We start from the raw sequence: 25,347 nt of genomic DNA on the forward strand, positions 1-25,347 counted from the left end.
CTTGACCAAAGTGTGAGAGGGGTTTATCCTGAGGGACCTGAGTGCCCCCCATCGTACAGCCGCGAGGAGCCCAAATCTGTCCCAGCCACCATGCTCAGGTGAGAACGCAGGCCAGTGGACACAGCGCTTCTGGTCTGTACCGGTTTATTACAGCAAGCAGCAGAAAACGAAAACCACTGAATATCTGCTTCACAGAATTGCAGCTGTCATTTGTTAAATATTTATTGATGTTAAATCCACATTACACCAGCACGACAATCCAAAGTAGTAAGATAGTACTTATTTTCTTTTTTATAAATACATGAAAGGTGGCAAAATAATGCTACTTAATCCCAAACCCAGCAAATCAGCAAAAAGTCACATTCAGAAAAATTTGGCAAGTAAGAGATGACATAAGTCATAATTCTATAATATGGAAAGGTCCAGGAGAGACTTTGCACGGTATCCGAAATCCCGTATCAGCAATGCTCGTAGGTGTGGTCAGACACGTGTGCCACTCTGCACAGAACGTGGGCACCAGAGCTCCAGCCTGGCATTTAAAGCTTGCTTGGCTGGTGCTCTTACAACGAAGTATCACTAGAAAGCTGTCCATGTGAAGCAGTAAAATGGAATATACAGGGTGGCACACAGATACAAAATTACTTAAAAAATACTATGTATTGAATTGAGTAACTGAGCTAAGAGAGTTCAACATTTTTATTATAAATAATGAAAGATAAATGTGTTTTGCATAAGGAATACAGTGTGTTCTCTTCATAGCAAAGTACCATTAAAGACTCGGGTTTTATAATATCAGCCCAAATTGCTTTTTTCTCCTTTTTAAAGTTGATTGGTTCCGACTTAAAACCATCAAGCCTGGTCAGAATCCACTCCATCTAGCTGACGCAGAACCACAGGCATTCAAAAAGCAGTCTTCGCCGAGATGCCTTTACAAGCTATCCGGAACCCAGCACCTTCGTAAGGCAAAAAGGTCTGGTGGCAGCAGGGAAGGTGGGGCCACGAAGGAAATGCAGCCCGGCACCCCTGTCTTTGTCTCCCTAAGGCTCTGTTTCCCCCAGTAGACTAACGCCCACAGGCTGTGTCTGATCCGTGACCACCTCGCAGCTCAGCCCATATTCAACTTGCTCTACGCATCTCAATCTCCAGCTCCGACACTGCAGTGTCCCGAGCACAAGCTTCCCTCCGGCTGACCCTCGATCCCCCGACTTGAGAATGGCAGTGTTTCGTCGCTTCTATTTCAGATGACGTGTGAAGAAAACCAAAGAAAAGCCTGGCCTTTACGCCTCCCGCCCGCCACCTTCCCCTAAACGAACACAGTCTGAGCGTGTGGGTCACGCTCCCCCCAGACACTGCACGCGTGGTCACGCGGGTGGCCTGGAGGCCCTTCGTGGAATGGACTGCGATGTGTTGCTGCTTTATTGAGAGCACTTTGTATTATTTGTATTTTAATATGGTTTGTACGTAAACTCCCTACCAAGGTAACATGAAATGGAAATACTACACGTAAAGAAAAAAAAAAAAAGGACGAAGGTCTTAACCTCATTAGAGAACTAACTCGATGTTAACAGAACTGAAGGCACGTGGTTCCTTCTGTACGATTTAGTAGAAAACGATTTGCAAAGACGAGGCGTTTCCTTGGGTTTCCCGGTGGCGCCCTTCTCCTCCCGCCCCCGCGTGGGTCACCCGCTGCGTGGACACACTGCCCCCTAGGAGCCCGGTCGGGGTCACCAGTGGGTCCACCGCCTCCGGGAAGCCCCCTGAGCTCACGCGGGGTGGTAGCACCTGCGCTCACTTTGAAGGCACTTGGGACAACACAGATTGCTGCCACCTCTCCTCCGTTAGCCCTGTGGCATGTCAGATCCCTTGAATCACAGTGAGTCCCGCAGTTTTACACTGGCTGATGAATGTGAATTTCTGTGCAAGGTGTGCATTCCTATCGGCATCGCGTTGGCAGCCTCTACGTCTGGTTTACCTGAAAGAAAAGTAGGATTTTGGTGTCCTTTTGTTTCTCAGAGTCAAAGGTATGTTTCCGCCGTTTCCGTCACGTGACAGAGGAGGGCGGGGTCAAGGCGGCGGCGGGGTCCGCGTCGGGGCTGCAGCGAGAGCGCCGGCTCACAGGTCCTCGCTCTCCACCAGGCCTGGGCTCAGCGCCAGGTGCGACGGGCTGGCCTCGGGCTGGAACGCGGCCCTGATGTCCAGTCCCTGGTCCGAGAGCGCGGCGTAGCGGCTGGCGGAGGGCCGCACGCGCTTCGGCTTGGTGCTCGGCGGCGGCTGCTGCCACTGGGCTGCAAGACACAAGGCGACAACGCGGGGGTCAGAATCTGCAACCAGGTGGGCTGTCTGCGGCAGTGTACCAGGCCCGTGTTCTCTGCAAGAGCCCCAACACATCCACGGCAGGGGTCCTAGCATGTACCAGTCGTCCTGCAGCTCACCCACGTGGTGCAGACGTACTGTCTCTACAGCGTGGTGGGGCTACAGCAGGTTGGTAACAGAGACAGCGTGCAGTTGATAGTCAGTACTCACTGCAGCTCGGGGAGTCCTTTCACATGGACGCTAAGCTTCCTAATTCTCACTTAAAAAAAAAAAAAATCTTCAAAGCTCAAAATATATAAAGGCTACAGTAATGATAGTTGTCAGGTATTCTGGATGGATGTCCTACCACAAATTGTTTGAAAGGAACTGGGATAGGGAAGGTTGAGGTCAGTCATTTCTCAAAGGTTCTCAGTTATTTCTTATGCTTGAAATCAGTTCTGAATTTTTCCAAGTGCTTTTCTTGTCACTAGATCACATAATGCTACTGGGCTGGTTTGTAAACTCAACAGGAACGATTTTCTTTCAATCTGGGATGCATGTACACAAATATACGTACACAAGCACTCACAAACCTACTGCTGAACTGCTTAAGATATATGAACACACAGCACTAAGCCACAGGAAGTATGCATTCCGGGATCAATGGGCCACACGTTTAGAGGGAATTAAGGCTCTGTGACAGGGTCGTAGCTTAGGGAGAAATGTTAAAAGGCAGTCATTTGCACAACGCAGTAACAACATGTGAAAAATCTGTGGTTACGCCTTTGCCTAGTGTTAACTCCTAAGGGTGCTGGGGTAATAAGAAAAGCCACAACGGGGTAGCTGACGCCAGAGAAATCCACATGCACTTTTTGCTAAAAATGCAAAGTTCCTGAGTGATACTTGGGTACTGTTCTCCTGGCGAGGTTCACTATTAATGTTGAGAAACTATAAACAGAAAGAGAAAGAGCAGTATGAAAGTTCTGGCAAATAAAGCACTAAAACTGTTCATAAGATCAGATAGAAGTAACGTGATTCGTGGTGCCGACGCTTGGTTTGTCGTTAAGTGAAGGAACCGACGCGTGGAGGCGAGAGGGAGGGCACTCACTGTACACGTCCAGCCGGGCCGTGCAGGACACGATCCCGGCCTCGTTCTTGGCCGACACCGTGTACCAGCCCGCGTCGTCCTTCGTGGCTCCCTGGATGAGCAGGCACACGTAGCCGTGGCTGTCCTGGTGCATGCTGCAAAGGACGGAGACGGCGTTAGGGCAGGCAGCATCGCTCATGAAGCATCGCTTCTAATTAGCTCATTAGAAACAACTGTGTGAGCAGCCCGTGACAGTTAATGGGAGAGGGGAGGGGGTGTCAGGACGCGGACTGCAGCTGAGCACTAATTCCCAGCGGAGGATGAGATCCTCACAAACCACCACAGCCGGTGACTTCACCTTTACAGCTGAAGGAAGAGATGAACCCTGACAAAATCACCACTCGGTTAGGCTGGGAGCTGCTGCATTGCACACCGGGAAAGGTGCCCCCTGAAAACGCAGGCGTCCCAGGGGGAGAGGGTGCTGGCTGCGAGGCCGGCGCACGCATGCGCGTGCTGTGCATCTGCATCCGGGCCCATCAGGAACCCTGAGCAGGGGGGTGGGGGCGACCCCCGTGGGCTCTCACCTCACCCGGTCCGTGCTGTGAGTGAGCGACTCATTTTCCTTTTTCCAAAATATCTGTGGCGGCGGCACCCCGGACACGTGGCATTCCAGCCGCACGGGGTACCCGTCTGCCACGCCCGTGTTCTGCAGCTTCTCCAGGAACACGGGGGCCTTGTGCGCTTCCTTAGCTGCAAAAACACGAGATGGATGACCTACCAGCGACGAATGCGAAAGGACACCGCAAGGAACGTGGATGCCTTCAGCAACGCTGCTTCAAAGATCTTCTCCACTTCAGGTGGCAAGAAGCTTGTCCTCTCTCCAAATTACTCTTTGCCAAGAAAGGTTCCTACCCTTCATTCCACTCCTTTCTCTCCTCAACCAGCTCAAGTCCCACAGGCCCGCACCCGCTCCCCAGAGCCTGCCTGCGTGGTCTCGGGGGCCTTGGTTAGGCCGGCGACTCCGGAGGGTCCCCGCCTCCGTCCACCACTGCCACCTAGTGACGCTGACCCACTAGATTCCGGCCCTGCTGGCTGAAAGATTCTGAACCATGTCTAGGTCCTGGCTTAAGGGAGACATGCAACAGGATTTAAAGGGGGAGAAAGGAAGAGAGGCAGCTTTAAATAGTTACCCAAACACTAGGAATGTACATCCTATACAAGTTCCAATTTGTATTCTTTGAAGAAAGCTATAAAAATGACTATTAGTCTGGAAAAATCAGAACTGTCTTAATACGACCATCAGCATTTTCTTGGATCTGCAGTGGAGACGGTCTCAGAGAAGAAACTGTCTCAGCTACCATCATCTGAGTTGCCAACAATGAGTCTGATGCGGCCTTCTCCACACCCTCCTCTGTGACAAATTATCAAAGCAAAGGTAAATGTTCTACCTGAAATTTTTAAATACCTAAGACTCTCTAAGGCCTTGAATTATTAAGAGGGTTTCTTTTTATTGGACTTCCTGCGGTTGCTTGACCTGGGCTATTCTGGGAAGAGACCTCAATCAGTATTCTTCCGGGGTCCCAGTTTTCAAAAGAGCGTAAATATGTATAAAACGAGCCTTCACGTCCCAGCAGCCGTCTAGCAGGAATCCCGTGTACACTCTGGAGCTTTTGCTAGGCAGGGGCGTGGGGACACAGAGCTTCACAGGATTTTATCCTTATGAACAACTCTGTCCTTACACTCTAAGCATCACGGCTCCCATTTTACACGGGGGGATACTGATCTGCAGAGACGGACCTGCCAGAGGACACAGCGAGGACACAACAGCTGGGGTGGGAGCTGGGCCCTGGTTTCTCCCCGAAGTGCCCACGGGGGCATCTCCAGCCTGAGGATGGGTGTGGTCAACAGGGAGAAACCCAACAGCTGAGCCTGAGGATGGAGGGCTGGGGGAAGGAGTGGAACTGAAGCATGTTCTTGTGTGAACACATCCAGGTGTTGCCACGAGAACCCCGGCCAGGACTGCAGCCAGGCCTCACTGCTGCTGTGTTTCTCCAAGGAGCTCGGGGGCTCCTGGCGTTGGAGAAGCCCCAGAGCCTGGCCCTCCGCTCGCTACCTGGACCCTGGGAAAGTCGCTTCCTCTCCCCAATTCCCATCTCTGTCAAAAGAGGAAGAAAACCTGCAGCTTCCCTCACAGGGCTGCTGTGCGGACCAAGTGAGGCAACGTACATGGAGTGCTCTGCACGCAGCCATGAGAAAGAAACGCTCCGTTTTAATGCCTTTTTCAAATGAGAACAGAGAATAGGCTCTCTACTCACGCTCAACTCCTAAAGACACTAAGCCTTTCTGTAAACTCGGTAAAAAACTTATTCTGTTATGTAAATGTTGTAACGGTATATAATCAATCAAGATGCAAATCTGTGTTTAATCTATGACATTGGGGGTAGATAATAGTATTTCCAAGTTTGAATTTTGAAATCGCTGCACGTGACTTTAAAAGCCAGGTCTACATGGAGAGCTTGGGGCAGGACCACATTCTCATACGTTGTCTGGTTCCTGGAGGCCAGGCTGCTGCTACCTTTCCTGTGTAACACGGGGGGTGCCCAGGAGAAGGAGAAGTGCCCAACCCTGTTCTCTAGCTGCCAGGCTGACGGGGGAAGGGAAGAAAAATAACCATGGCTACAGTGAAGAAAAAGTGATGTTTCTGACTTGCCAGATCTTACATGTGGACGATACGGTCTGTTTTCTCAGCGGTTTGGTGTACTTTCCACACAGGTTTGTGTCTGCATCTGACGCTCACCCCGGGAGAGGTTCCCGGGACCCACCTGCGACCACGAGCTCCAGGCTGAAGGAGTTCTGTCCTGCCCGGTTGGTGGCCACGCACGTGTAGATGCCTGCGTCCCGGGCCGCGACGGGCTCGATGATGAGGGAGTGCACCCCGTTCTCGCGCACCAGCATCTTGTGGCTGCTGTCCTGGTGGATGGGCTTGCCGTCCAGCAGCCAGGTGAGGTCGGGGGTCGGCAGCCCACTGACCTAAACCGGAACGGAAACCGAGTGAAGTCGCGAGTGGCTAAGACACCAGCACAAACTCCTCCTTCCACAGGAGACAGGGCTCTTAGCATCAGGTCACGTTTCTCTTTTGCTTAAAATCCTTCAACAGCTTCTCAGCACAGACACGCTCACGTCTAAACATTTCTTATAGAGCAACCCAGGGAAGAGTGAGGTGGGGACTAGAATCACTCGCCATCGTCTTTCCTCCCCCGGTTGTAAAGATGCCGGGTGAGGTCAGCTCAGGGCTCTGGGCCCTTGGGAAAAAAATACGTCTGACCAGGACAGCAAGGACTCACACTCAGCTCACACCCTTCACGATAAAGCCTCTCATCAAGGCTGCCGCGGCTGCGGAGACACTGGTTAACGTAGCCCTCAACACACAGGGCTATTATTATTTATAATCCTTGAAACTACGTAACAGGAGCCGTATGAAATTACCTAGAAAGCCGTCTCAACAAATTAGCATCACAATGGAAACATTAAAAAAAAAAGAAAAGAAAATCTCCAGACCATGACAGCCGTGCTGACCAGAGATGAGACAAAAGCACATTTAATGGCTAACAGCATGCTGTGGGGAGAGGGGAGGGTGGCCACCGTCTGTCAGCTCCTTACTGCAGGGCCCTGGGTTTAGAATGGGAAGAAAAGCACCATTACAGAGGCCTTTTCACCCCCACCGTAAACCACTGGGAAATCGCATACAAAAAGATGTCAGTGGGACTGGAAACCAACTCTTCTCAAGAATCAGCTCTGCCAAAATCAGCCAGAGAACTCACAGATTCCATTCTGGCTGCGTGATGCTCATTTACACTGCTCCCAAGATGCCTCCCCCCCCCCCCCCCCCCAAAAAAAAAAAACCATACAGCAAAGGCCTAGAGAATTTACAGGAAAAAAATTAACTTGAAACACAGGTTTAAAGACGGCCAGGAGCTCTGTTCGCCCATCCATGCACCTGTCACCCCTGGCGCTCCACACCCGCTCCACCTGTCGGGCCAGCACAGGTACACAGAGGAAGAGGGTAGACTTCCCTGCCCGGGCTGCCCACCTGGCCCGCTTGGCCAGTCAGGTACTGGCGAGGCCACGTCATGTTTAGGAGGGAGATGCCCCATGCACTCTGGGCCCACCTAAGCCAGAGCTTTGCACAGCTGGGCAGGGGGATGTCGAAGTCTTTGACTCTTTCTCATCCCAGGAAGGAGAGCCTACCCTCAGGAACTGAGGGTCACTGTAATGGGTCACAACCTGGACAGCTGGATGCTCTGGCAGCCATGGAAACGGGAGAAGGCAGAGGAGCGAGGTGAGAACCAGCTAAGGGCAGTCAGTGTCCGGGAAGCAGATCAGGAGCTACCACGGGTGCTTTCTGGGGGACCCTAGCTGCTACCTCAGTGACTGGCTTATTTTCATGATTTTTTTTTCCTCTTAAAGCTTAAATACATTGAAAAAAATTTTTGTTTTTTTTTCCCAAACTGGGTTACAACACTCCATCCTGTCCACGTGACAAGATTTTCCACATTTATCCAGGTCCGATCATAACAGTAAAATCAACAGATTACTTTTTGTTTCCAATACTGTTTTAAAGGCAGGTATTTCAAGGACAGTTGTGTCACTTGCAGTAAAAACAAGTGCTATGATTTCTTCCTTAAACGTGACGAAAAGTAGAACAGATGGTATGGTGAATCTCTACGTAGCCATCACCTAGATTCACTCTCTTTTGTAATTTTTTATATTTTTAAAAATAGACCCTAGGCTTTACGTAATAAAGTATAATTCTAAAAAAAAGATTTTTCTTACTTAATCACAGTTCTCTTTTTACACATAAAATTAACAGTGATCCCTTGGTATCATCTAATTATTTAAAATAAAATGTCCCGTTGCCTCATATGTCATCTTACAGGTGGCCTGTATGAATTCTTAGTAACAGACCCCAAATAAATACACACAAATATACACACTGAAACTCAATCCCAATACTTATACTGTGAAAAGAATTCTGTTGCAATGTGACAAGGGATTAATCTCCAAAATTTACAAACAGCTCACGCAGCTCAATATCAAAAAAACCCAAAAACCCCAATCAAAAAATGGGCAGAAGATCTAAATAAACATTGCTCCAAAGAAGACATACAGATGGCCAACAGGCACATGAAAAAATGCTCAACACCGCAATTATTAGGGACATGCAAACCAAAACTACAATTAAGTACCACCTCAGAGCAGTCAGAATGGCCATCGTCAAAAAGTCTACAAACAATAAATGCTGGAGAGGGTGTGGAGAAAAGGGAACCCTTCTATATACTGTTGGTGGGAATGTAAATTTGTGTAGCCCCTATGAACAGTATGAAGGTTCCTCAGAAAATTAAAAATAGAGCTACCAAATGATCCAGCAATCCTACTTCTGGGCAAATATCTGGAGAAAACCATAATTCAGAAAGATACATGCATCCCAAGGTTCATAGCAGTTCTATTTACAATAACCAAGACATGGAAACAACCTAAATGTCCATCAATAGATGAATGGATAAAGAAGATGTAGTACATACATACAATGGAACATTACTCAGCCATTAAAAGAATGAAATAATGCCATTTTGCAGCAACATGGATGGACCTAGAGATTGTCGTACTGAGTGAAGTGAGACAGAGAAAGACAAATATCATTTGACATCACTTACAGGTAGAATCTAAAAATTGACATAAATGAACTAATTTACAAAACAGAAACAGACCCACAGACTTAGAGAACGAATTTATGGTTACCAGGGAGGAAGGGTTGGGGCAGGGAGGGATGAATTGGGAGTTTGGGATTGACGTGTACACAGTACTATATATGAAACAGATAAACAACAAGGACCTACTGTATAGCACAGAGAACTCTACTCAATATTCTGCAGTAACCTAAATGGGAAAAGAACTTGAAAAAGAATAGCTTCATCTATATGCAGAACTGAATCACTTTGCTGTACACCTGAACATAGACTGCTATTCAGCTATACTTCAATATAAAATACAAATTAAAAAAAAATGCTGGAAAATGAAATGCCTTTGTTAAGAATTCATTTATCCTTTTTATATACTTCTACAAGCCCTTTAAGTGCCTTACATTTGTGTTCTGAAATTCCAGAGACAACCAGCAGAGGGAGCCCAAATTATTTTTTTAAAACCTTATATTTCAGAGCTGATTTAAATTTAAAATCAATAAATAATGGGGCAAAAACACAAAACAATCAAAAAAATTCAGAGCAGTGGTTCCTACACATTTTTGACCTCGAGGTCCTCTGGGAAGCTGATGGCAGGTGTATCACACAACCACCTATGTACTTTCAGGCCCCCGCACCTAAGGAGACCCGCTCACCCTGGGACCTGGTCAAGAAGCCCTGCTGTAAGGCAGGTGAATGAAAGTGCTGCTCTGATGACTCTTAGGAACAGGACATGGGAGGCCTGAGCGTCAGAGTAGCTGTGTGGATACAAAGATTGTATGAAAACAGAATGAATATTAACTAAGATCAGGATATAGGACAGATCCAACACAGTTATTACTTCAACAAAAAGGAAAATTTAAGAGCTAGAACCTCCCAGGGACTTTCTGGAGTGTGGTATACAGGGTTCTAGGTAAAGAACATCATTCACAAAAATTTCAAAGTAAAGGCAAAAATGATTTGAAACGTATATCAACATTTAGTACGTTCCACTCATTTTTCCTCCTCTGCTGGAAAACATGTTCAAGATGCATACTTTGCGTAATTTCCCCGAAAGGAACTGAAGGGAAACAGCGCTGCGGGCAGAAGGGCGGCGCCCACGCCTCTCACCTTGCAGTCCATCCTGCAGAGTCTGCCCTCCTGGACAGTCAGGTCCCCGGGTGCCTGCAGGAAATGCGGTCGGAAGAATCGCTCCTGAATGGGCTCACCTTCATCGGCACTGTCCCTGGATCTCGAACGAGGCCTTTGGATGAGAAAGAGAGTCAACGGAGAGAAAGGGGGGGGGGGGGCAGGGGGCGGGGGTGTAGAGAATGACACATAGGTAGATGGATAGAGCGTAGGTATTTCCAGGTTCTCAGTCATCTGTTTTCTATAATACATGGGTATTATAATTAATAACTTATAAATTTTATAATTAATAATATAATTTCCTTGCCTGCTTACCTAGCTCCTAATCCCAAGGTTGATACCATAAAAAAAGTCAGTAGAGTGAAATCTTGTTTCATTTGGAAGTTTATTATAGTTTGCTAATTGCAGATCTTAAACAATCTGCTACCCTACCCCTTACAGCTAGTATAAAACATGGAAGGGGAAATGGGGAACGTACAGGAACCTATTTTTTTGCTAGATAAATATTTGTAAAGCTGTACGAGAAGTGGCAGCAGCTGCTGCTCGTCACCAAATATTTTTCAACAGAAATGACTACAACTTTCCACTGTGATTGTAAGTTTGTAGGAAATTAAAAGTTCTTACTATTTAAAAGCAATGAATATCCTTCTAATAAAAATTCCTTTTCACATTCACCAGGAAAACAAATCACATCTTTAGGTAGATTTTCTTCTGCAGCTGTTATCCATGTGCCTAAAGACAGTATCTTTTGCTTTAAAATAAAATTGTACACATCTCCTAGATTTTGCACGTCTCTCTTGCATTTGAGTATGTTGCCTTTAAGAGCAATACAAAGTAATTCTAGGGAAGGTAAGTTAAAAAGCATTTAACTAGAAAAAGTAGGAGCAAAACAAATGAAAAGTTAGCATAACAGGCTAGCAATTATCAGCCTTTTAAAAAGTTTTTCCTTCTCCAAGTACAGATCTAATTTATGAGCACAGTGCTCTTCCAGGAGGCAGTGACCCACAGACCAGCTGAGATGTAGCGAAGGTCCCGAGAAAAGCAGAAGAGAACGGGCCTGCTACAGCTGTGCTGTGCTCACAGCCACTGGGGCAAGGCGATGCTGAGAGCAGGTCCTGCCCCAGGAAGCAGGCATCAAACCTGTGTGCGCTGAGGCCAGAGCTGCTTCCCAAATGCTGGCACAGGCCACGTGGGGTGTGGACCTGCCTGCTGGTGCTCCTGCTCCCTGCTCCTCCAGTGGCCTCACCAGCGTGGCCTCCCCTATGCCCCTGACCCTCCAGGACCCCAGCCCGGCCGGCCCACTCACCGGCTCCTTCTGAAGCCACGTGTGTCACTGAGAACCACACCCCCGCCTCCCATCCTCACGCGCACGTGGGACCGTGGGACATGGAAAGCATCCAAAACCTGACAAGTCTGACCTACAAGGTTATGGTCTAAGACAAGCTTAAGAACGAAGTGACTGGAGAAGGAGCCTTTGCACACAAGCTGATGTCCGGAAACCCGGGGCAGCCCATGTGCTGCCAGCAAGGGAAGCATGGCTGGACCCTGGGTGCCGCCACTGCCGTGTCCCTGGTGACGTGGCTACCACGCGGTGCGGCCCCCCCCCCCAGCCCCACACACCCCCACGTGTGTCTGAGGGTGCAGGGCCCAGCCAGGGTGCCCCCTGCCCCCCCACCAGCTACAAAGGAGCCACACACTGCCATGCTTCACGTCGTGTTCCCAATCTGTCCCCCAGGTACGTTCTCTCCTGTGGCCTCCCCGTGATCCTGGCAGTGCTGGGTGTGCAGCGATGGTAAAACAACAGCAAGGCCCGGGAAGGAGCGCGTGAAATACCTTCTGCCGTGCGGGTGGCCGGCGGGCGAGCGCGGGCTGCGGCCTCTCTGGTTCACGGCCTGCACCATCAGCCGTCCCGTGCAGCTGATGCGGCCCTGAGGGCACAGAGGAGATGGACGGTGAGTGACCGGCCCCCCAGCCCCAGCCCTCACCGCCCTGGTCTCCCCAGGACATCATTTCCTAACAGACCAGCGTGCCACACCAGTGCTACCCCCAGCCTGTCTCTGAAACACGCCCCCGGGCCCAGACTTGTCGTGTCACCCTGCATCTATCAAAAGGGCTTGGGTGAACTCTTCAATCAGCTTTACTCTTTTATCTAGGACGGTATTTAAGACAACAGCTCTTCGTGAATTAACTGTCACCTGCTAAGGTCTCCCTAAACCATGAACTTGGGGGTGTAAAATACAGCAGGAGACGTGACGTCCTGTGATGATTCCACGTTCAAGGTCAGATACCTACTGCTTGAAGCTAATTCTGAAATCAAACCAGATGACTTCAGTTTTCTTTTTAGTTAATAAGTGTCAGTGGTACCCCTTCCCGAAACCATACTTTAAAAAGAGCTGCCAGCATGAAAAAATGAACTTTATGAAAGAAGCACGCCTGGGGCCCCAGGACACCTTGTTCCCCTGAAATGAGCACATCTGAGATTTAAAAACCGGAAGCAGTTAAATGCCTGAACCATGAGGGTCACGTGATAAGGGCCTATCTAACGAAAAGCTGTATTTTATCTCATTTTTTAAACAAAAATTTTATTTGATGTATAAAGTCTACAGCCACTCCACCCTAAACACACCTGATCTTGTCTGAAGTACAGTTCACTTAACAATATTATATTAGTTTCAAGCGTAAAACATAGTGAGTCAGCATTTTCATAGGTTATACCCCATATAAAATTGTGATAAAATATGGCTATATGCGCTCTCTCTCAAATTTGTCAACGGCAAACCTGATAAATGCTGTCTCAGGGACACACAGCAATGCTCAGAGAGCCCAGATGACAGAATAAATGACCCCTGGTTACTCTGCTTTCTCACTTAGGTGCCTCATTTCTCCCTGCGGCCAGCAGAGCAGCAAAGCAGACGGTTTTCTCCTCCACTCGCTCCTCTCGGGGCCCAGGAGGATGAGCAGATGGACTTCTACACCCTGACGACAGAGAGGGAATGGCAGGGTGGGAACATGTGAAGCAGATGGATTATTCACGCCTATCCTTGGTGGAGTCTAGCTCCAGGCTGAAGGGCAGCCTCGGGTGCACTTAGAGTCAAAATAAAGCTGACCGCTGACCCCCACTGTCATTCCAAGTGGCCATCAGACAGGTGACCAAAGCTGGGGTTCTGTGGGTTCTGAACTGCCTTCTGAGTCCCCCCTGGGCATGGACCAAGGCAGGAGAGGATGCTGGAGGGGGACACAGGGGGAAACCCCATGGCAGGACGCAAGGAGGGGCCCTCGGGGTCTCCCCAGAGCCTGGACCTCTTCAGGCCACAGTCACCAGGAAAGGCAAAGACACACAGCAACCCTCCCAATCTGTACTTGCAACAGAAAACACAGATGTAACTGACTTACAAGAGCCCGTTATAAGTTACACGACGGATGTATCATCACGGCTGCTGTAACAGATGGACATATAAGACCCATGATTCTGTTTGGAGCTTGAGGACAAATAGTTTCATTGTACTAATGACATGGTTTCCTTACTATCTGCTTTGCTGCTTGAGCAAATACTTTTTTAATTTGGAGAGATTAAAATAGAGTTACATACTTTGGGTGGATTTTGCCTTGTGGCATAAAACCCAGAGGACCCACTAAGGAAGATAATAGTAACTAATCATTTATGTGGTTAGAAAAAGATAAAAGTTAAATTCAACCTTTAACCTTGAATTTGGGGAAGCAGATAATGGTTCTAAAAAAAAAAAAAATTCCTCTAACCTGGATTCCAGTTTTGATTTTTTCCTAAAGCTTTGGGCAAATCCTAAATTTGTTTAAGCCTTCATTTCTTCTTTTGTAAAAGCTGGGGCACTATACCTCACGAGGGCGCTCCAAAGATTAAACGATATAATCTATGGTGATCTTGTAAACAGCAAACATCCTTGATGTCATCAGCACTAACTCCGATGCCGCTGCAGGTACGGTGTTTCTCTGGGTCTGTGATGTCAGGTGTGCACACAAAGGTGACGTTTAGGGGCCCAGCAGCTTGACTGACTCCAGTGAAATTTTCCAAGTAGATATATTTTGCTCGAGGTACGCTCTTACCTTGTTTGATTCCTTCAAAGGCCTCTTTTAACCAGCGCCCCCACCCCTCAGGGCTCTCAGTGCTGGGCTGAGCCCCGGACGCCTGCCCTTGGCTCCCTGGCCCTGGAGCCAGTCGGGGTTTGTAACCAGCTCTGTCCCACACAGTGCAAAGACAAGGCAGGCAGCAAACTCCCAGGTGAGGGGCGTCATCTCTGCAACAGGACCCCTCTGGTCATCCTGCGGGGAGGGGCTCTTATGACGATTCAACGAGTTCAAAGGGGTAAAGCACTTGGTGGTGTGTCCGGCACATCAGAAAGGCTCAAGATGTTAAATTTTTAGAGCACTGGATACAGATGTAATGATGATAAGCAGGAGATGGATATGAACTGTTTTGTTCAATGTAATTTTTTTCATATGAATGGAATTTCTTTCCTTCCTCCCTTCCTTCTATCCTTTTCCTTTCCTTTCTTTCTTCCTTCCTCCCTCTCTCTTTCCTTTTTTTTTGGTATTAGGATGTAATTTACTCCAGAGGAAAAGGCAAGTACTCCCAGCACAAAAGGCAGACTGTGTGGAGAGCAGACCAACTTCTGTCACTCATGCTGGTGCCTGCAGGAGGCCACGCACACACGTTCATCCCATGTGTCTGACGGCTGCATCTGAGGGCTGGCAGGGCAAGCTGTCCTGCTCAGCCCTGCCCACTCTCTGTGCCTGGGGTAAACCTCGTCTCCTCTCCCTGCTCCAAAACACAGGCGAACAGGCTGGCATGCTGCTCCGTAAAGGTTACACATTTCCACCACCTTTTCAAGATTTTTACTGCTTCGAACCACACAACACTGCCCCAGAATACTTCCTGAACTTCCCAAACTTAAGAAAAAGGCATATGTTGTCATCTGTCACCTTTTTATTTCTATATGAACAGAAAGGGGGTAGAGTTGTGAGTTTGATAATATACCATTACTGGCTAAACACACAACTAGACAATACGTGAACAGGACTGTTTAGAAAGCATCCAAACTAGCAAGTGGTATAATTTTGACATTTTTAACCCAGAATTCAGTGAAGCATTTTTGAAAAGATGTCTCCAACATGCATAATTGAAAGTTCAGATTTTTTAAAGAACTTCTGAGAGATAACTGACATACAATAAACTGCATATATTTAAAGTATACAATTTGATATTTTTTCTTATTAGTAATGTATATATGGCAATCCCACTCTCCCAATTCATCCCCCCCGTCCCCCGCTTTTCCCCCTGGGTGTCCATACATTTGTTCTCCACATCTGTGTGTCTTTTTCTGCCCTGCAAACCAGTTGATCTGTGCCATTTTTCTAGATTCCGCATACATGCGTTAATATACAATATTTGTTTTTCTCTTTCTGACTGACTTCACTCTGTATGACAGTCTCTAGGTCCATCCACGCCTCTACAAATGTCTCAATTTTGTTCCTTTTTATGGCTGAGTAATATTCCATTGTATACATGTAAAGTTCATGTATGAACTTGACATTGTCTACATGTGAAGTTTAAGTCTGAACGTCACCTGAGGAAGGTCACGCACAATGAGCGTTCGGCAAGTTCAGTCCTACAAACACGCCAACTCACCCAGCAAAGCTTCCTAGGCTCGCGGGCACATTAACGCTCTCCCTTCGCTTTTAACCGTCCTGTTTCTTTCTGCTTTAGCACTAACACATGAAGGCGTAACGGAAGTGCCTGTGTGAGCTGAAGCCTGGAAGGGGCCAGAAAACCGTATAACACTGAAATAAACACAACCAACAAACCAGCCTTTCAGATTTAACGCAGCTGCTCGCTGTTCTTCTATTCCAGACGAGGCCTCAGCATTTAAAGCTACAGTGTGAGTCATGAGTGTCAATTCTGAAGGTGGCTCTGCAGTAAACGTGCAGCTTGCAATGCGAATCGGAGGCCCCCGGCAACGCCAGCTATTTACGTGCTGAGGACGTAACATCTGCGTTTCTTGGTGTATGAAATCTAACGAGCAGCCCACAGGTCTCAGGAAAGCCCGCCGCCTGCACACACAACGCAACTGGAGGAAGCAGCCAATTGTGCACGACAGCCATTCCAAACCCAAGAGCAGGACAGGAAACCTAGCAACGCAGCCAAACAGAGGCAAACATCTGTGCTTCAATTCCGCTGTGTCTTCAAGGTGGGATCAGAGGCAAGCAGAAGTGGAGCCTGTGGTCCTCGTTCTGGCACAGGCCCGGGGAAACGCACACAGTCCCTCATGATCGCACTAGACCATGCAACTGTCTCCCGGGAGCGACGGGCTGAGGATGCTCTGGGGCCAGCGCTCGCCCAGAGCTGTGTGTTCTGTCCCAGGTGGGGCCTGGACACGGTCAACAACATGCAATGTGCTTCTTATTCCCTCAAGACTGACCCAGGTGGAAAATTCTTCTATAAAATAATCTGCTGACCGTGTTTTCCTCTTTCCTTGCTTCTCACCCTTCTTCCTGGCTGCTCTCGGGAATCATTTTCCACCGCTCTGGAGAGCTCGGCCGTCTGTGTTTCATTGCCAAACTCATTTTTCCATTGGCCTTCTCCTCTTTTCTTTGGTCACTGCACATTGTGGAGGCCACAGTGTACCAGAAAAAAAGAGATGGAGTTGTCTCCCTCCCAAACCCAAATCCTTCTGTGACGTGGAAAAAAATTAAGGTATCAAAGGGCGTCAAGGAAGCAGGGAGCCCACGTCAGCGGACGCGACATCATGCCTCTGGGATTAACCTATCTTGAAGAACTCAGCTTTTACTTTCGAGGTGTTTTCAGTGCCTAATTACACCATGCTCCTTTTAAACCGTGTTTTAATTCACAAATTACAAGAACGGCGAGGTCCTTTACTAAACCACAGCAGCTGCTTCTAAAGTTGAGATTATGGAGCTTTAAGCATTTCTGTCACTGTGTTCCTACAGCAACAAGTGCCAACCTGCACCAAGGATGAGGAAGAGAGATGGGCTGTCGCCCATCACGGTGGAAATGCCACTTTGTTTTCCTAAGTGGGTAGCAAGTTCGTTCCAATTTCTCGGTGATGATGCGCAAAACCCACACCTGGCACGTGTGGATGGACCTGCCACTGAGACCTGGGACAAAGGAGGAGTTCCGCCCCTGAACTGACATCACCCAGGCGACTCACTCAGACACCTGGAACAGCGACTGCCACGCATGCCAAAACTCACAATCGTGTCCAGCTGAGGCCCAAGGCCCACTCTTAGGGTTTCCTCAGATTCGCCTCAGGAGTGTCCCTTTCCACACCTCTCTTTTGGTCATTTAGGTAGAAAAGGAGACTTCGGTTATGAGAATGCACCCCATTAATGAGAATCCTGGTGGATCTGACCTGGAGAGACAGCGGGATGCTGGCATCAGCACCTGCTCTGCCACCTGGGCGTCTAGGGCTCTGGGGACCAGAGCAGCCACACTGCTGTCTGCTTGACTCATAGGCAGGATGGGAGAATCTGCTGGAAGAGCTGGGCTTCTGGTGACCTGATATAAAAAGTCACTCCTCATTTCTCTGTCTTGTCTCCAAAAGATAAAGGGTAAAGAACCAGACAGGGTGCACCACAGGGCACGGCTGGGGCTTTGGCGAAGCAGCAGAGCTCACGGCCCTGGCCCGAGGGCGGTGCCCACTGTTGGGGGTCTCCTCCTGGCCCTGGTGTGGCTCCCGCCAGCCGGGCTGCGTGTGGAGGGGTCTCCAGCGGAGCCCCCCCACCCAGGCGCCCAGTCGTGCCCCAGCCACACCTGCCGGGAATGCCTCTCCCAGGGCGGGGGCCGGGGGTCAGAAGACCCCACACCAGCAATGTGCTGGGGAGAAGTTCCCGCCCAGACAGACTTCTGGACTCTCTGGCGGTGCTGGGGCGGGGTGGGACAGAGCTGGACTGCACAGCTCCTGCCAGCACAGGGTGACTAGTGACCCTGAATTTAAACAGTGACAATGACCTGCACTTACTGGAAGCACCTCCTGTACCAGGTAAATGCAGTGCTTTATGTGCATCATTTAAATCCATGTTATCTTTGTCACTGCATCGACGAGGAAGCAGGCGCAGAGGTTACGGACTTGCTAAAGACCACGCAGCCAGAACCCAACTCAGACCTGACCGGTGCCGGGCGCTCGCTCTTCACCCCTGAACCCCACCCCCGGCTCTTCTGAACCTCCCCTACTGTCGACGATGATGTCTGCTCTCTGCTGTGTCATTTCTGTCTTTTGATTTTGCCCCTCCTCCTGCTCTACATTCACACAGGCATCTTCAGCCCTCCTTCACCTGGGTGGTCAGGGGTGTAATAAACATGCAGAGACCACCACCCTGGAGCCTGGCTGCCTCCATGCTGCCACCTGCTGGGTCCCCCCCCCCCCCCCCCCCCGCAACCGAGAACTTTCCCACATGGAAAGAGACATCATCTGAAGACCAGAGGCAGACTCAAAACTGCAGTTTTACATTTATGTTCTTTCATTTCATAACTGCTCACTCCAATAACAGTTCAAAACATTCACTAGGAAAAACGCCTAAAAATGAACAGTGGGACCCCAGGAGTGGTGACCACGTAAGGAACACAGTGAATTCTAGCTCCATCACAAACCCCAGGCTCTCTAGGGCACAAGGGGAAGAAATATTCTGGATTTTGTTGCATCCTCCACTACTTCTTTAAGAGGCAGAAAACTGAAAATCGAAATTGGTTAATAGTCAAGGAAACATACTAAAAATGTAATTAAAAAAAGGGAAAGTTCCACTTTCGGTCCCTGCAATGCACCAAACATGAACACAAGCAGTAAAATGTAACTTTTTAGTAAAGGTGGTGATTTTTGACTGTTTTTCAAAGGGATGGTCATGGATTCATTGATCGAAAACTTAGAACCTCAAGAAGGCGTGTTCACTTGGAAACTGTTCCTTGACAGTGAAGGTCTGCTGTCCTGGGTCACACCCTGATTTGTGAGTAATTTCAGTCTCTCTCTAACCTTACTACCATTGCAGAAATGTATCTGGACAGGGTAACATTGTTTGCAAACAGTCATTCTGAACTTTTAGAAATTTATAAACTTTGCTAAAATTATTTGTATCATTTTCTAACACAATATTTCTTTCAAAAGAAATAATGAAATAAATAGGATATAAATAGATCAGAGATTTTTTAAAAAGGATGAAATCTGAGCAATCTTCATCACTACATAAAAAAACTGTTAATTTTAGCTTTTGTTTTTAAAAAAGAGTGTGTTATTTACATAGTTTCTGCAGACTCTGTAAGGTACCCTGTCGAATGTTGAGCTTTTAAGGCACAATATCACTTCTTACACATTTCTGTGTCACCTGCACCCAGTTTGGTGCCTAAAATAAACAAGACAGTCAATAAAAAAGAATTTGCAGGCTTCAATTGGGAACATGGTACCCAGTAGTTCCCTGTTAAATTCTAAGTAGCGAATTGATTTTTTGACCCTAAATCTCAGGGCAAATACAAGAGAAAACATTTGGATGTAAACAAACTCCTGAATGTTAGATGTATGTCCTATCAAAATTATAATTTGTCCACACTTACACATTACTTAAATTCCACTGAATTAAGTGTGTGTATATTTCTTCTAAATACTTAATTTTTGAGTTTTTCTAGCATAGCTTATACATACCCTTGCTCTCCTTTCTCCTGACAACATATTCCTGCCTGAAATTACATGGTTTATGCATTTGTTTATTGGCTTATCCTGTCTTGGGACCTTGTCCTCCGAAGCAGGGCAGCCCCATCACCCACACGAGGTGTGTAACACATCAGGCTCTCAATAATATTTATGGAAAGAATGCACACCTGCACCGGAATTATTCATTTAGACAAACATCTCATGAAATAAATAAATACTCATGAAAGAATGTTTCTATCTCGAGAAACCAAGCTGGATGGAGGATTTGGAAAAAGAGTTTCAAGTCCAAGAGGCATGATTCCCCCTTCAGCTGAGCAGCTCCTCTGCCCAAGAAACCCCGCGATCCCCAGCACAGGCCCAAGGCTGCCGGCGCATCCCCACCTGAGGGTTCGAGGCCATGATTGTGTAATTCCCATCATCGTCCAAGGTAGAGGCTGCGGTGTGCAGAGAGCAGGTCCCGTCAGGGTCACTCTGGATGCTGTAGTGATCGTTCTTGGGAGAGATCTGCTTTCCATCTTTAAACCAGTAGATCTGAGGAAGGAGACAGGGATGAAGATGAGGACCCTGTGTGTGTGTGTGTGTGTGTGTGTGTGTGTGTGTGTGTGTGTGTGTGTGTCGGGGGGGGGGGGGGGGGCGCTGCTCTGAGCTCCCGTGTTAAAATGAGAGACAGGACAGCTGTCTGAGCAGGACCTTGATTTCTGAGTGAAAAAGGTAAGTAGCAAACATGTTTCATTCCATTCTAGTTTTCAGAGATGACATTCTCTTTTTACTTGTAAGAAGAGGTACATAAGCAGTCATTTTCATTCATCCACCATTTGTATGGAGGATGTGAGGATTTTGGAGCTGGCATTATAGGCAGTTTTCTTCTTGCTTCTATTTTCAAATGTCCCGAATGAAAATGTATTACTTGTAAAGGTAAAAAGGTTATTTTAGACAACAAAACCAGACCCCGAATTCCAATCACTTCTCTGAACTGTGTCAGACAAACAGAACAGGGTATGCGTGGCCGGGGCCGGGGAGGGCGGGTGGTGGGGGGAACGCCACCGCTTTACCTCCTGGCCGATGGGCACAGGAGCAGAGGGCACAGTTTATCAGCTCTCCCCACTGTGTTAAAGAAAACACAGCAGTATTTAAATGTATAATTTTCAAATAATATTTTAACTTGGAGTGATAGAAAACTAAATGTAAAAAGTAAAGGAAAACTAAATCTTGACTACATAAAAAAATTCTAAAGGTCAAACGACCTCTTCTTCGGGTCCCTCCTTCCCTCCCTCACCTTTCGGCAGGATCCCAGGTCTGTGGGTCTCTCATGGTTTGATTATTATTTCTGACTTGGTCATGAACTGTACAGCTGAAGACGGGCCAAGGTTTGGGTCACAGAGTCACAGCCCTAACACGGCCGGGATGCTGCATTGGGCCCCTGCACACTCACCGCCGGGAGAGAAATACATCCTCCCTTTTTAAGCCATAGCAGGTTCTCTGTGGTCACTTTTGTTCCTTGCAACTGAAAGCATCCCTGATTCCTGACAGAAGAAACTTAGTTCAGAGCCTGCAGTTTTAAAATGAACTTCTTCCTGCTTGTAAACTAATACGCATGTTCAGACTATAGCTGGCCTTCCAATTCCACTCCCTGTCAAAGCCTCTGAGTCTGAAAAATCTTTCTTAAAACTTCCATGTCTAAGACAGGAAAAGGCTACAAACAGATGGCATGAAATAAGTGCCAATCTGACCGCTGCAGCTTTTCCTACCCTTAGTTTTCAATTAGCTCCACATTTATAGGACTACACTATTAATCTCAAGAACCTAAAAGTTCACCATCAAATAGACTAATAACTTTCAGTTCTAAAAATTAAGTTGCATAAAGTGCGATACTTTGTAATTATCATGCTCTTAGTGGTTGGATTATTTCTGATGGAACAAAGAAGCTATGATTAGTATATAATTTCTCCCTTTTGCATTCTTGCCGCTATGCCAGTTCTTTAGAATTATTTCTTTTGCTTAATCATATTTTTCAACTCCATTATACTTGGAATACAACTTTCAAATGAGAATTAAGAGGCAGTTCCAAAATCTACCAAGACTGCTAAGAGACAGCGCAGGGCGGGTACGAGAGATGAAAACGGTGAACTAGAAATTCTCTTCCATCTTCTCATATCTCAATGGAACAAGCATGTCAAGGGCAGAATAAAAAATTTTAAAAAAATGCTAAAAAATGTGTATTTTCAAACCCAATGAATATTCCATACTCCAATAATCCTTATCTACTTCCTAGAACATGTGCAGGAGAAACAGGTTTCAATAAACCGGGGAGGGAAGAAAAAGAATGGCACACAAGAAAAAAAGAGGAAAATCTAATAAGAAAAAGTTCTGAAAAGTCAACCTCTTACAGGTTGAAACATTCAAGGCTGTACTAGAAAAAGCACAGTCATGTAAAAACAACAGCCCACCTCTCAAGTAAACATGATGTTCTTTAAGAACAAGAATCATTGATCTTAGAACCTGATTCGTTGATCTTGCCTTAAGAAAGGTTTAAAAAGAATGTGGGGTCTTTATGGGCCTATTTTGAAAGCTCAAGATACAATTTCCTGTTGTGTTCCATTCATAAGCTGCAAGTTTATTTTTAATACACGCACTTGGTATCATGTTTGTGAACCCACACCAATGATCTAATTGTGTCAAGACAAAGCTAAAGTTTTCTCTCACAACAGTTGGTTTCCAAAGTCTCATTAGGAGGTGGTGATGGGTGTGAAAATTTAAAGCTAGGGCTTCCCTGGTCAAGTGGTTAAGAATCTGCCTGCCAATGCAGGGGACACAGTTCAAGCCCTGGTCTGGGAAGATCCCACATGCCTTGGAGCAACTAAGCCTGCGAGCCACAACTACTGAGCCCACGTGCTGCAACTACTGGAGTCCACGTGCCTAGAGCCCATGCTCCACAAGAGAAGCCACCATAATGAGAAGCCTGCACACCGCAACAAAGAGTAGCCCCCACTCGCCACAACTAGAGAAAGCCTGCGCGCAGCAACCAAGACCCAATGCAGCCAAAAACAAAAAGTAAATAAAACAAATGTATTAAAAAAAAAAAAGAATTTAAAGCTAATGTTTTTAGTCTGTCTTTTCCTGACTGTGGGGCTGGGATTCAGTTTTAGGGAAAGAGTATGGTGATAAAACCTTATTGTGAAAACAAAACAATGGGTGGAGCCACAGAGCAGGAGCTCCTCCAAGTTCCAGGTGTGGTCACGGCCCCACCCCTTCTCCAGTCTCCCTCATTCCCATTCTGGCTCTTTCACACCAGCCCCTGTTCAAGTTTTAATTTCAGCAGGTGTATTTTTCATTTCTATATGCTTATATTACATGTGCCTGGTCTTTAGTCCTGTTCTTTCACTGACGTGTCCATTCCTTTTAAAACTGTTTCCATCCATTTAAACACAGTTATTTCAGAGCCTCCTCAAGACGGCTTGATGCTGCGTAGCACCTGGGCTTCTGTTCTCCCGTTTCCTGTGCTGTGGACTCTGCTTCCTCACAGCATCTGTGAGATTTTCTTGTGAACTCACCCTCCCCCCCTGCTCCTGCCCTGTAGACGTTGGAGGGGCCCCAGTGTGGAAATGTTCTATGGGGCACTTTTTGCTTGCTTCTGCCACAAACCTTAGGATTATAATCATCCTGGACTAGATTTCATATTAATTTCTCAGCTTTGGGCTCTGCATCCTGGGATAGTGTAAATCTGGAGTTTCATTCTCTTCTCCCAAGTTCTTGGGAAAAGTATAGTCCTGTTTGCCGCTTTGTGGTGCCAGCGACCAGTGATTCTAGTCTCTCCTTAAAGAGAGGGCCACCCTCCACCCAGCCTCCCCACGTGCCTGCAGGGACAGGGCTCCGGCTGGGCCAGCCTCGTCCTTGCTTCCAGAAGCTCCTCAGAAGACCCTTTCTCACGGTGTTCCTGCCCCCACCACCTCTGTAAATATAGGTGGCCTTGGTTTTGCAGACTAAAGATCTGAAGTTTCCATCAGCGGTAGCTTTTTTCCCCTGTATGGTACAGAGCACCGGTGGGATTCAAGTTCAAGTCTGGCCACTCACAGCTCTCTGACCTTGGGAAAGAGGATTAACCTGAGTTCAGCCTAGTCATCTGCAATTTGGGTGTAACAATGGTACGTGGGTTATGAAAAGCTCCTTGTCAACTATTTAATTGTATGAAAAGCTCCTTGACAATTATTCTCCTATTCTGTTCTGTTCTATTTTATTCTAATCTATTCTATCCTGTCCTATTCTGTTCTATTCTATTCTACTGTACTCTACCCTATCGTGTTCTGTCGTGTCCTATCCTGTTCTGTTCTGTTCTACCATATCCTATTCTTCACCCTTGTTGGTTTCCAATGCCTCCCAAGGACTGCTCTGACCTCAAGCGTTTCACATCACGGGTACTGAGAGGGGTAGTCTGTACCTCTCTCTCCCACCACACACTCTGTATGCTGGAAGCCAAACTTGTCCTCAGGGAACATAATTCTTAAGAAACTGTGTTTCAGCTCACCTTCGGCTTTGGATTCCCGGTCACTCTGCACGTGAAAGTCACAGGCATCCCCTCAAAGATCTTGTAATGCTTCAGCTTCATCTCGAAGAACGGGGCCACTCCACTCTCCACAGACACATCCCCAAAGGGAAACTCATCCCCTGATTCATCCACGGGGGACCTTTCCAGCCTGTACTCAATTTCACTGATGAGTCTCTGCTCACAGCTGGAGACTTTGTACTCCTAAATCAGACAGAAGGGTCACGTCACCGACCTTGGTCCCGTGTGGTCCAAAGTTTCCCCCTCACCCCGTTTTATCCCCTCTCCAGTAAGGTACCCAGAAGACAGTGATGTTTTTACCACAGAGCTAAAAAAAAAACAGTCTGTGCCCAATTCAACTCTATATACAACAAAGAACACCTGGAAGTAAGTATATATGATATTTCAAAAATTCTTCAAGGCCTATCATCCCCTCAAACAAAGAAACAAACGAACAAACAAACACATCAACCAAAACGCCCCCACAAAACCAACTATGAAGATGAATTTCCCTCTCTTTTCCCTTGGGGTGGAGAGAAGAAAAAAAAAAGGCAACAGTCATTCCTAAACCATTCATTAAAAATTAAACACGACAGCACACTGATTCCCGCCTGTCTGGCGGGGCACCTCCTCAGAAGGGTGGCTGCACAGGAGGTGAGGGTCGCTCGGCCTTTCATCAAACGAGTGATGGAGAAACGGTGCTGGGCTCCCTCCTAACAGCCCTCCCCACACAGCCCTGGATGCCCCCTGCCCCTCGGCTCTGCAGCTCTGAGCAACCATTCTCCACCCTCTTTAAAAGACAAAAGAGGGCTGACGGGCCAGTCAAACGTTTGGTTGAAAAAACTGGAGCCAAAGCAAAGTACCCGTTATCAC

General features: G+C 47.4%; 1 protein-coding gene across 2 annotated transcripts in view; it reads right to left on the reverse strand.

Moving 5' to 3' along the window:
- Positions 1 to 206: 206 nt before the first annotated feature.
- The window catches only part of PALLD (palladin, cytoskeletal associated protein), a 254,461-nt gene continuing 229,320 nt past the window's right edge, over positions 207 to 25,347 (reverse strand). For both annotated transcript variants that reach the window (XM_057721456.1, XM_057721457.1), the window contains 8 exons: positions 24,457 to 24,678; positions 20,316 to 20,465; positions 12,079 to 12,173; positions 10,228 to 10,360; positions 6,202 to 6,409; positions 3,964 to 4,129; positions 3,401 to 3,534; positions 207 to 2,285 (listed from right to left, as the gene is read on the reverse strand). In XM_057721456.1, coding sequence (XP_057577439.1) covers positions 2,113 to 2,285; positions 3,401 to 3,534; positions 3,964 to 4,129; positions 6,202 to 6,409; positions 10,228 to 10,360; positions 12,079 to 12,173; positions 20,316 to 20,465; positions 24,457 to 24,678 — 1,281 coding nt within the window. In that variant the 3' untranslated portion in view covers positions 207 to 2,112. The remainder of the gene's footprint in view (positions 2,286 to 3,400; positions 3,535 to 3,963; positions 4,130 to 6,201; positions 6,410 to 10,227; positions 10,361 to 12,078; positions 12,174 to 20,315; positions 20,466 to 24,456; positions 24,679 to 25,347) is intronic.

The sequence above is a fragment of the Hippopotamus amphibius genome, chromosome 2 (assembly GCF_030028045.1).
Source record: "Hippopotamus amphibius kiboko isolate mHipAmp2 chromosome 2, mHipAmp2.hap2, whole genome shotgun sequence".
Taxonomy (NCBI): Eukaryota; Metazoa; Chordata; class Mammalia; order Artiodactyla; family Hippopotamidae; genus Hippopotamus; species Hippopotamus amphibius.